General features: G+C 37.2%; 1 protein-coding gene across 3 annotated transcripts in view; it reads right to left on the bottom strand.

Moving 5' to 3' along the window:
- Window positions 1-13,217, bottom strand: part of LOC106472135 (serine/threonine-protein kinase 17B-like) — a 41,663-nt gene that overhangs the window by 12,873 nt on the left and 15,573 nt on the right. For 2 of the 3 annotated variants that reach the window (XM_013932761.2, XM_022400735.1), the window contains exon 3: window positions 327-539. In XM_013932761.2, coding sequence (XP_013788215.1) covers window positions 327-539 — 213 coding nt within the window. Of the gene's footprint in view, window positions 1-326; window positions 540-10,296; window positions 10,303-13,217 lie in introns of all 3 variants that reach the window. The other variant, XM_022400736.1, reaches the window with a different exon arrangement.

Here is a 13,217-nt window from a genome sequence, read left to right as displayed (position 1 = left end):
TAATCCGGTTAAAAGTCCATATTCTGTTGAAACACAACTTACACTTATTTTAACGAGTAATCCGGTTAAAAGTCCATATCCTGTTGAAACACAACTTACACTTATTTTAACGAGTAATCGGTTAAAAGCCCACATCCTTTTGAAACACAACTTAAACTTATTTTAACAAGTAATCCGGTTAAAAGCCCATATCTTGTTGAAAAACAACTTACACTTATTTTAGTGAGTAATCCGGTTAAAAGTCCATATCTTGTTGAAAAACAACTTACACTTATTTTAACGAGTAATCCGGTTAAAAGTCCATATCTTGTTGAAAAACAACTTACATTTCCAATACGAAAATAACTTCCGTCGACGATTCGTACACTTCGTGAAGACGTATAATATGGGGACAGTGTTCGCTCTGTTTTAATACAAACATTTCGTGCATTATCTCATGTCTAACATCTACTGCTCGTCGACGTTTCCGAATACACTTCGCCGCATAGTCCACACCCGTTTCTCTGTTTCTGCAGCGACGAACAGTTGCAAACTTACCCCTAGGAAAAACAACACAGTCAGGCTTAATAAACTTATTAATTCAGACCTAGAAATCTGATTTTTAAATGACTTAAATATAAATAAAGTCTAGACCACTTATTTCTATCTCATCCCAGCCAGTCTAATGAGTTCTGGTACTAGGCAAAAGGCTTCGTCGGCCCTAGATACAGCAGATGTAGTATAGTTGGTATAATTCTGATTTACTTTCACTCATACGTCTTTAGAATTAATTGCAAAATATGACATCAAATACTGGTACATAACTGTCCAGAAGTCTGTTGAAGATTGTGGGTGTGGACACAATCTGTTATGCCTGAAAACTTTCACACGTGTAACAAAGTTTTGAAATATGAAGTACCTCAACGTAAATTATTCTATTTTGAATTATGTAACCGATCATACTATGGTCTAACAAATTTGAATATAAAAGTTGAACAACAGATCATCTGAAAATCCTACATACCCAATCTCAGTGTTAACGTACATCTATATAATTTGTAACAATAGTCCATAATATGTTTTAACCCTAAATAAGGTACCTTTGTAACAATAGTGTGTTTTGGTTTGGCTTGTTATGAATTTCGCGCAAAGCGCCACAAGAGGGATATCTACACTAGCCGTCCCTAATTTAGCAGTGTAAGACTAGAGGGAAGGCAGCTAGTCATCACCACCCACCGCCAACTCTTGGGCTACTCTTTAACCAACGAATAGTGGGATTAACCGTCACATTGTAACGCCCCACGGCTGAAAGGGGCGAACATGTTTGGTGTGAAGGGGGATTCGAACCCACGACCCACAGATTGCGAGTCGAGCGCCCTCACCACTTGGCCATAGTGTGTTTTAATCCTAAATAAGATACCTTTGTAACAATAGTGTTTTAACCCTAAATAAGGTATCTGTAGAGAAACAGCAGCAAACATCGACAGGTCTGCCTTCCCAAACTTTCACTGCTACACGCGTTTCCAAGACGTGTAACACTTGAGTTAAAAATAACCACATCTAACAGTAGCTAGTTAGGTCACGAGTTAAATATCAATGCGCAAAAGAAAAAATATCATATCCCATAATAACTTAACAGAGAGACCAACGTGCAGTTGAAACAACAACGACAGTGGTACAAGTGGGAGGGTACACGGAAAAGGTAGTCATGGAAGATAGAACTTTTATATATTTAACGTTTCTAAGCCAACCCACAAGAAGACAATGAACCCTGTGATTAACATATGGGCTAGAGTATTGTTCTATATACTTTAGTATCTACAATATCAAACATGTAACGTCCGAGTACCAGTCCGGCCATTGCCCTCGGAGATTTCAAATAATAACCCAACTTGTCACGAGCAGAGGGCGGGTCTTTTGCCAAAAGTCAGGTCGTGGACTGAGGGGGGTTTCAAGCAACACTGCACGTATATGCTGCACGATCTTTCAGGGCTAACTTTCATCAGGAATATCGGTGCCGCGAGGACCCTTGGGGTTTCTCACGAGAAACTTTTTTGGGGGAAGATTTTCTACTTTATACTGTACTGCAATATACATTAACGTAATTATTTAAAAACTGAATACAACATTTTTTATACACAATATCGCGTTGTCTGCTCTAGTAAGAGTAAGGGTTTAGAAAATTTGTAGTGGCTCTTGATAATTACATCTTTTGAGAAATCCTGCCCTGTGAAGAAACCAGCGACCCGACTTTCTTGAGAGAAATAATTATTTTGATACCATGATTTATATAACCTCGATACTTACACGTCATGAATAAGATTATATATTTGTTTCATCATCTTTGGAATTGGAAAAATATTGTTGCCATGAGATTGAAACTATGATGACATTCATAGTTCCCATTTATGTAAATACATCTATAATATTCACCTACCATAGTGAATATTATACGTTTGTAAAATTCGAGGAGACGAGCTCTGAATCCACTGACAAAATGATTATACGCCTTCTCCAACACAGAAAATGTATTTAACAAAGACCCATCATGAGTGTGTTTTCCGGTTTTTTGTTACTTTCGTGAATTCGTTAAAAAAAAGTTGTTGTTTTTCAACAGAGTTCTTTCAATTGAAAGAATGAGGGTATTTTTGCCATGAAATATTTGGGTAGAACTAGTTTTCCAAAGATTTCTCCTTGATGATGTTTAATTGTGTGATAATCGACAATGAAGTCTTACTATCTAACTCAGTTCACTGCAGTTGTTTGTTGTTAAGTTCAACACAATGGGACATTATCTGTATTCTACTCACAGTGGGTATCGAAACCAGATTTTTAACGTTATAAGCTCTTAAACTTACCGTTGAGCCACTAGGGTACGTTCACTACAGTATAGTGCAAGGAACAGACATGTTGGGATTCCAACCACTCCTGCCTGACCTCTTCATTTACAGAGTAGATAAAAATGGCGCCAGATAAAGGTAGTGAGTGTCATAAAGAAAACAAAAAAAAACGTGAATGTTGTGATGAACTTCTGATGGAAACGGGCTTCATAAAATGGGCACGGGTTGATGGAAACTGAGAGTACTTGGGAAGTATCTTTACTTTCAATCAATAAGGGCTGTCGTCAGTCTGAACTGTGTTAATCTTAAGGATATTAAACGAGCAAGTTTGTCGTCTCATCACTCAGAACGTAACGAATCATATTTCAGTACGACAAGAACGGTATACATTGACAGAGAATGTTTTAGGCTTCAATTCAATGTATAACTTTGAAACATTGAACTATTGCAAAGATAAGACCAAACATGATACGGATCACAGATCCCTGTCTTCTTTTAAGCCTCCACCATTGTAACCCATACTCAAAACTCCATGTTGTCCCCCACACACCGAGTCTTCTGAACCACTTCCCTGGAACCAGGCCCTCCTACTTTAAATAAAAGGCCTCCGATAATCTACCTTCTTCACTGTCCTATCGTTGCATCCAATGTTAAAAGATGTTCTTGATGTTGGAGCTTCTCAGAAGGGTTTGATTGTTTGTTTTGTAGTTAAGCATAAAGCTACACAAAGGACAATCTGTGCTCGGCATACCGCTATGCCATTGAGGGGGGGGGGGTGGCTTCAGAAGGGTGGAGCTTCTGGGACGCGCTTTTAGTTTAGCCAATTCTGCGCCTAATTTCGTTATTGCAATCGCATTCTGTTGTGACCTTGTCCCCCTACTATGAGAAAGTGTCCACTTGTGCCCCAACTACGCAAGAAATGTATATATTCTTGCACTATCAGTTTCTAAAGTGAAACGACCATTCCAACCTGAGATCATCGAGTATATTAGTAGTCAAATATTTTCCCACTCCCAACACGAGCACTGCCCTAACCCGTTCTTTTCAACCATCTGAGCGGTATGTGGGACACGTCACACAGGAGAGGGTCGTTCACATCGGTTAATCAGGTCATCGTCAAAAATTTCTACTTTAGAAACTCGTGAAAACGATCAAAAGAAACCATTAACCTGAAAATTTCAACCAAACTGTCGAGCGCCCCCACTCGGAATTTCTAGTGAACTAGAACACTAACAGGCATGCTTAATGTAGCCGTCAACAAGCAAGTTTAAGAACTCGTGAACTAGCACTAGGTAATAATTTCTGGAAAATATCCAACGTTTAGACCAGATATTAACGGCTAAATTGGTATCAATTAGATAAAATGCCACTGAGCGTAGTATTACTACGACATTCTCTACGCTTAAAGTGCAACTATGTTCTAATGTCATTATAAGTATGGTGTTTATCGGATTACACACAGTGTAAAAGAAATTCGGTGAGGAATTTGTGTTTTGTTTGATTTTATAACTGAACACGATTCTTTATTTTGGGGAACTGACGTTTTATGCTATCTATATTGAATACTAAGAATTATGTGAACGTTCTCTGTAGAAAAATCAAACTTGATAATTACGAGACTTTATAAAAATACGAACATCCACGCAGGAATACGTTATACCCACGTCAGTAAAGCGTTGTATCGGTAAACAGTTACGTTTGTTCACAGTCCTGGGGATACGTATATCCACGTCAGTGAAGCGTTGTATCGGTAAACAGTTCAGTGTGTTCGCAGTCCTGGGGATACGTATACCCACGTCAGTAAAGCGTTGTATCGGTAAACAGTTACGTTTGTTCACAGTCCTGGGGATACGTATATCCACGTCAGTAAAGCGTTGTATCGGTAAATAGTTACGTTTGTTCACAGTCCTGGTGATACGTATACCTACGTCAGTGAAGCGTTGTATCGGTAAACAGTTCAGTGTGTTCGCAGTCATGGGAATACGTATACCCACGTCAGTGAACCGTTGTATCGGTAAACAGTTCAGTGTGTTCGCAGTCATGGGAATACGTATACCCACGTCAGTAAAGCGTTGTATCGGTAAACAGTTCAGTGTGTTCGCAGTCCTGGGGATACGTATACCCACGTCAGTGAAGCGTTGTGTCGGTAAACAGTTCAGTGTGTTCGCAGTACTGGGGATACGTATACCCACGTACATAAGATTAACGCTGATTCTGTATGGCTTCGTAATACACGTTTTGAGGTGTCTTTTGAAAATAAGTAGATTATCCCCAACGCTAATAAAAGAGGAGCAATACGATGGCTCCACCTTGTGACACCCATTTCTGAGGGAGTTCCCACTAATCATTCACAGTATGTGGGTTTGATTACAAATGTATCTGTATTCCAGTTATGCTACCGATATACCAACATAGAAGTACCAATTTCTTTGGAGAGCCGTTTACAGGAAATTAGGCCAATAATTAATAGTGTTAGGAAAATGATAAAACGATTAATATAACCAACATATTTGTTTTCTTGTAATATTAGTTAGTAAACTCAGCGCAAATGATTTAAACCATGACAATAAAAACATCTAAAGCAAATGTCTCCAAAAATTCCATTATAGTGTGATACGTTTTAATACGAACTAAATAGATTGTGTAGCACGTGTTCTGTCAGAAATACCGCTGTGTTTGTGTCAAGCTTAACATTTCAGTCTTTCAATAACACGAGGCAAATATAGGGCTTTTGTCTGTTTGTAGTAGTGCACAAAGATACGCAATGGGTTATCTGTGCTCTGCCCACCACGGGTATCAAAACCCGATATCTGGCGTTGTAAGTCCGCAGACATACCGCTTTGCCATCGGGTGGGGGGGCTACAAATATAGGGAAACGAAACCCAATTATGCTTATATTTCAAGCCGAACTTTACCTGAATGTTTTTGTAACGTTACAATTAGAAATTCGATTCCCGCGGTGGACACAGAGCAAATAGCTCACTGAGTAAGTTTATGCTGAACAAGATACAATGGCTTATACAGCATGGTATATGCATTAACTTCTATGCATGTGTTTGTTTTAGAGCAAAGCCACATTGGACTATCTGCTGTGTCCACCGCGGAGAATCACTCCCCCGCATTTTAGTGTTGTAAGTCTATAAACTTACCACTGTCCCACCGGGGGTCAAAGCATGATCAGAGTTTCCAACCTTTAAAACATGATTAATTTCGAGTAAAGAGGGAAACAAATAGGTCTCTGTTATTCAAATTAATCTACACAGCACTGTTTGTTCATCAAGAAAGTGTCATTACATCCGAGAAATTCGGGCCTTCTTTAATTAGGTGTAATATAAATAACTCAAATTTCGTAGTTTTTCTTCATTTGGAGTCGTTGATTTCTACACTGACTTTCGAGAAAAAGATATATATATATATATATATACGTTTGTTGACTGAGCTGCACATGACAACGCTGAAGAGGTTTTTCGTTTGTTTTTTCCCGAGTTTCTTGGGATTTGGTTTACGACAGGAATGTTTGGAACGCTTCGTTTTTCGTCAAGTCCTTATTTTAATATCTGAAGTGATCTGGTGACCAATGTACAAGTTTCAATTTCTTTACACTCTATTTAAGATATGTGAAATGATTTACGGCTGATACAGAAACTAAAATCCATATTCCTAAGTTTTATGTAGGTCAAATTAATCCTTTTTAACTTATTATTTTTCTTTAAATTCCACAGTTTCAGGAGATTGTGTGTGTGGCACAAAAGTACGAATATATATTTTTCTTCTAAAAGTTTTTTTTTCTTCTTTATTTCGGTTTCATTAACAGTATGGAGAAGAGTTATAGTTATTTTACAATGTATAACGTAAACAGTACCACAGGAAATAGTTTCTTTAATATCCTTATATCTTTAATTACATTGTTTACTATAAGAAATGTTTCAATAAGGTCGTGCACAGTGTAGTTACTATTACGTCACTTGGAGACCTTCGCTTCTTAACGAGAGTAAAAGCTGAAATTAGTGCACAGTAAGTGAAAAACTATGTTCAATCCATCAAACTTAAAGAGTTTGTTTCTGCAAATACTTACTTTCAAGAAAATGTCACTAATCGCAACTCTTCAAAAAAATAGACCTTTAAAAACAACTAGACCAAAACGCTGCTGGCGCCATCTCTGCTGGAGATCTTCAGTTATGTAAATAACTGGCCACAACATCTGTCGCTCGCCTGATTTCAGCTTAGGATTTGGGTCAGTAAAAAATAAAACCTGGAATGTGAACAACGAAGGAATGTAATGGTATGGTTTACACATAATTCAGATTTAGTGACACGTTTCATTGGTCATACGGTTCATTATTATTAAGTACTGGTCTTCTAGATGCCAGCTTTGAAACGAATGACTTCCAGTACCCTCGACACAAGTGCACTCCACATCTTCATGTTCGTCTTCAAAAGACTGACGTCAGTACTTTAACTCTAAACATCAGTCATCTGATATGTTCTAGTGTATGTGGTCATTTTGATGGATCGTTTGGACGAGTAAATAGATTAGCAGTTTCATTTATGTATATATACATAAGAAACCGCATTAATACTTAACACAAAATATACAACCAGTCAACAGTTTCTTGCTTTAAAAAGTGACAAGACTTACAGTTAAATTTAGTTAATTGTTATTTAGAACGTTATAAGCATTTGGACATCCCCCCACCCCCCACAAAATCATCCCCATTCCCTTCAAGTATTCCGAACAACGGAAAATAGATGTAGGCGAGTTTCAAAGTGAGATACGTAAATTTATAGTTTAGTGTTTTCTTTCAAAGTCCAACATTAATACGCGTGCTACAGTCACGCGACACGAAATTATTTTGTAAATGAGAACCACGTTCTGCTAAAAACATGTCCCGCTTTACCAACAATAGAAAAACCAACATTATTAATCACGCTCTTTCATGTGTCATTCCTTTTTATGGCTACAAATAAAACATCGTTTCAACCTCTTAAATCTTAATGTGCACCTTTAACTAATACCATCCCTACCTTTCCACGTGTCCTTTGTTCAAACATTATACCAGTGTCAGTAAGGTGGGAAGCAAACAAAGAATTAGGCCAACACTGAAGTGCTATGACAAGATGTATTAGATATTCCAATTTTTCTTATGCGTCATTACCTAAAACACTGTAGTCATATAATTCTCATCTCGCCCACTGGAAACAGGACTTGTCTTAGTGTTGTCTAATATGGGATTGATCATGTGACCTGTTTTACCCCACTTATTAATTACAGACGTGTAAAATCAAGCCGTCGCGAATATATATATATGAATTTACTGCCACAGAAAGGAAAGTGCATACATTAAAACATCGTCACAGAACACAAAATTTGGTCAATAACGTCCGAACAATTTTCTTCTATGTCATCACGACTTACTTCGCAAATAATTGATTTAATCTAAATGCGGGTCGAAACGAAACGAGCAGATATATTTTGAATAATGTAATAAATAAACAGGAACAAAATACTTCACGATATTGATATTTCTGAGGCCGTTCCTTTGATTCATGATGTTTGTATTCTAGTTCTTTTCGCTTCCACTATAATTAAAAGCCCATCAAAAATCATTTCCCGCCTACAGGGACAATGGAGTCTTGGAGGGGTGACTGTCTGGACTGGATCTGGCATGGACAATGAAGAGGTCATCCACAATACGTAAACTTAGATTTTAAAAGTTTCATATTGGAGCGCTCAGTTGGAGATCAAGAAGGTTTTTAGAGCTCTCAGGAGTCGCTCCATATATTTCCTTGATATTTGATAAGACAGTGCCCATCCTCAACTAGTTATTTAAATTTTAGAGTTGATTTTCTAGGGTGATTTGTTATGTTTTGCTGTTGTTTCATTTTGTTCGTATTTCTTTAATTTTTTTTGCAATTTGGTGTGAGCATATAATCTCTTACAAGTATGTCTATTGATTCTTACAAAAAATGTCTAATCAAGGACATCCTTTATGAACGTAACAGCCTCTTTTTGTTTTTAGAAACTATGTTTTTTCTGATCTTCATCACAATGCGCTGGAGAAGTGAGCAACCACGAACTCGCAAGTATATCAGTGACGAAAAAGAAATTGGTTTCGTATAAACTACCCGTGCCTTCTTCATTTAACCAAATTATCCTGGGAGAGGCTAGAAAATTTATTTTGTGTTGGATATATCTAAGTTTCAAGATCGCGTGAAGGTTTCTGCTGGTTTGAATGATTGACATTTAGTGCACCAGTTGTTGCCCCCCAGTGGCACAGCGGTATGTCTGCGGACTTACAACGCTAGAATCCGGGTTTCGATACCCGTGGTGGGCAGAGCACAGATAGCCCATTGTGTAGCTTTGTGCTTAATTACAAAACAAAACAAGCACCAGTTGTTATTCGCTGAAAATACACGTGGTTTGAAACCACGTGAAGGCTCAAACATCAAAAATATAAATACCAGGATTTAGTCATATTTTAAAGAAGTGGTTCTCACACTTTGTCCTCTACCAACCACTTCGGCGGAGTAAAAGACCCCCGCGGCCCACCTACCAATCCTACCCCACCCAATTTCCCTTACCATAACAAAAATACTCATCAGAATTAACGGATAAAATGGTGCTACTTTTGGAACAGTCTGTGAACCACCTGGAGGACCCTCGCAGACCACCGCTGATCTGACGACCACACTTTGAGAACCAGTTTTAAACTTAGAATCATCCGTAGTCACAGGCTAATAAAAACATTTTGCAACCCAAGGATTCATGGTTTACAGTCTGTGAACCACCTGGAGGACCTTCGAAGACCACCGCTGATCTGACGACCACACTTTGAGAACCAGTTTTAAACTTAGAATCATCCGTAGTCACAGGCTAATAAAAACATTTTGCAACTCAAGGATTCATGGTTTACAGCCTATTGCCATAAAAAAGTACTTGGGGGCTGCGTGTGTTTATTGTCATACTGACGGCCAAATCCCACTGACCATTCAGACATGAGAATCCCAAGAATTGAAGGTGGATGCTTTTGACTAGCCCTCTCGTTATTCAGTTCAAAATTAGACACGGCTATGCGCAGATGGACCTTTGTATGGCTTTTGCATAAATATTACGCAACGACCTCTTGCGGGAAAAACTGCGAACAATAAAAATTCTGAAACGACTTCTTACGGTGTTCATATAGGTGTGTATTTCCACACGCGGAAAAAAAAACAGCGAACAACGCCAAAGACTTAACACATGTCTAGTCACTGACTTAATAAACCGAATTTGATAAACTTCACAGGATGCCAAATCAGTCTATACGTGTCAGATAAAGATTGTTCGCGAGGTGTGGTATATCTGTGAATTTCTCTCCATCCTATGCGCATCATTTTACAACTTGTATTAATTATAATTATAATTGGTAACGTTGTCTGTTTTATTTCTTTCCTTTACAGTCAACAACAATTAATAACTTAAGTAGCAGTGGTTGGCCTTGCACTGTAAATAATTCTTTTGGTAGTAAGATACCTCCTAAAACTAAAGAGCTTTAACATACTCCAGTGACCCCCCCCCCATTAAAAAAACATAACTTTATATGCGAGATGCATAATTTATAACTTTATATCTACATAGACAGCCTTACCTGGTTATTGTTAACGTACTTACACTTACAATTTTAGCAACAATGCTACTATACAAGACATAGTTGTGAAACAGTGCATCGGGCTCTGTATCAAACACAACTACAACACTATATCAGTAACAAAACACACTTTATCAACAATGGTATCAATATATACCACGAGTAAATTCTAAGCATCCGTGCGTGAAAGTAAAGAAGAATGTATAACAATATAAGAAACACATTATATCTGCCATATCCGATGCCGACGAGGCCTTTCGCCCAATCCCCGGGCACAGCTGGCCAAACTACTCGTACCAAGGATATAACAACTAACATTAAGCCTAAATCTTTACAATGGAAAGTGAAATATTTATCATTAAATATTGTAGTACTTAATATTAGGGGGTCATGATGAAATAAAATGGCTGCCATAAAAATCGCCCGTTTAAAACCATCTGTAAAATGTCTGAATATTAACAATGACTATTTCACAATATTGGTTGAGCAAAACGAAAGCTTACTGGACTTATAAAGTTGCCTAGATCGCTATATATATATATTTCATTATTTCAACGAAATTTCATCTAAGTAAGTAAACGACTTTTCCAGACAAGCGTACAGAAAAAATTATGACGAAAATTATCGCTCTAATTGCTTCAAAGAACTCATATGTATAAAACGGACGATGCGCTACTTTGGTTAAATAATTAGATTTGAGGGTAGGTTGGTAAAGACCATGATGAGTAATAAAATCGAATCGGGTAAACGCGTGCCCCGCGCTTTGGTATTTATTGCAGGCCCACACAACTATACCTAATAACGGATACAAACAAGTATAATAAGAAATGTTATAAAGACAAGTAGGGATCGATATGTACGAAACATAGCTAGCTATAGTAATATCGAAAGTTTTAATGATACAAAAAGTATTGAAACAAGAAAGTCAAAACTACAAAAATTGATTTAAAATTTAAATTTTTTATCACTGCTTTAGCTCAGACAAACATAATCACAGTGATATGACAAGGAAGGGATAACTGTTTTTTACACTTTTAAGTAACTCAATTTTTGTAGTTTTGACTTTCTTGTTTCAATACTTTTTGTATCATTAAAACTTTCTATATTACTATAGCTAGCTAGGTTTCGTATATATCGATCCCTACTTATCTTTATAACATTTATTTTTTATTATTATACTTGTTATTAATTAGAGATGACTAGTTTCTGTAACATGGTAACCATAATCAGGGCTAGTGTCTACAATGCTAGCTGATGATGGTTAACATATTACAGAAACTAGTCGGCTCTAACTGATAATAAAGATTTACCTTTCATCGTGCCAAAAAAAAAATGTAGGTTTTTGTCTTTTCCACACTTAATTTAGTAGCACAATGTGCCTAAAAAGAAACTATTAAGCCTAAATATTGAGTCATTGAGCTTTTGTCATTATGAACAAATATGTTTTTTATTAATTTAATAAAACTTGCACATTAATTTCGACCCTTGACATTTGACCCATAACAGCTGCTGCAGACAATATATTGCAAATAAAGAAATAAATAAAACGGAGTGGCTGGGGCTCAGCAGGAAATCCCTGTCTGTAACTGAACAGCAAGACGACATTCCAAAGATGAACAGTGACGACGGCTACCAGCTGTGACGAATTCTTCAGAAAATACGACATCGTTCAGTTATCTAATTGTATGTTTTTATGAAGGTACAAATACAGAATGTGCATAAAATGTATTCTTTAAAATGTTATTTCAAACTAAGATTAACTTTTACAAAAACAGTTCAGATAAGGAGGGAAACTTTATATTTAACTAACAAGGACCAGAGTATAGAAGTGATTATTGTTGTTAAGGTAGTCAAACAGAACTGACAAGGACCAGAGTATAGAAGTGATTATTGTTGTTAAGGTAGTCAAACAGAACTGACAAGGACCAGAGTATAGAAGTGATTATTGTTGTTAAGGTAGTCAAACAGAACTAACAAGGACCGGAGTATACAAGTGATTACTGTTGTTAAAATAGTCAAACAGAACTGACAAGGACCAGAGTATACAAGTGATTATTGTTGTTAAGATAGTCAAACAGAACTGACAAGGACCGGAGTATAGAAGTGATTATTGTTGTTAAGGTAGTCAAACAGAACTGACAAGGACCGGAGTATAGAAGTGATTATTGTTGTTAAGGTAGTCAAACAGAACTAACAAGGACCAGAGTATACAAGTGATTATTGTTGTTAAGATAGTCAAACAGAACTGACAAGGACCGGAGTATAGAAGTGATTACTGTTGTTAAGATAGTCAAACAGAACTAACAGGGACCAGAGTATACAAGTGATTATTGTTGTTAAGATAGTCAAACAGAACTGACAAGGACCAGAGTATAGAAGTGATTATTGTTGTTAAGATAGTCAAACAGAACTGACAAGGACCAGAGTATACAACGGTCGACACCGACAAACAGAACTGATAACAACCAGAGTACACGATGGTTACTGTTCTTAAGACAGCCGATAAACAGAACTGATAACAACCAGAGTACACGATGGTTACTGTTCTTAAGACAGCCGACAAACAGAACTGATAAGTACCTGAGTACACAATGGTCGACACCAACAAACAAAACTGATAACAACAAGGGTACACAATGGTCGACACCAACAAACAGAACTGATAACAACAAGGGTACACAATGGTCGACACCAACAAACAGAACTGATAACAACAAGGGTACACAATGGTCGACACCAACAAACAGAACTGATAACAACAAGGGTACAC

This window comes from Limulus polyphemus, unplaced genomic scaffold (assembly GCF_000517525.1).
Source record: "Limulus polyphemus unplaced genomic scaffold, Limulus_polyphemus-2.1.2 Scaffold5106, whole genome shotgun sequence".
In the NCBI taxonomy this organism is placed as follows: Eukaryota; Metazoa; Arthropoda; class Merostomata; order Xiphosura; family Limulidae; genus Limulus; species Limulus polyphemus.
Note: the sequence above shows the minus strand (reverse complement) of the source record. Positions and strands in the feature narration are given on the sequence as shown.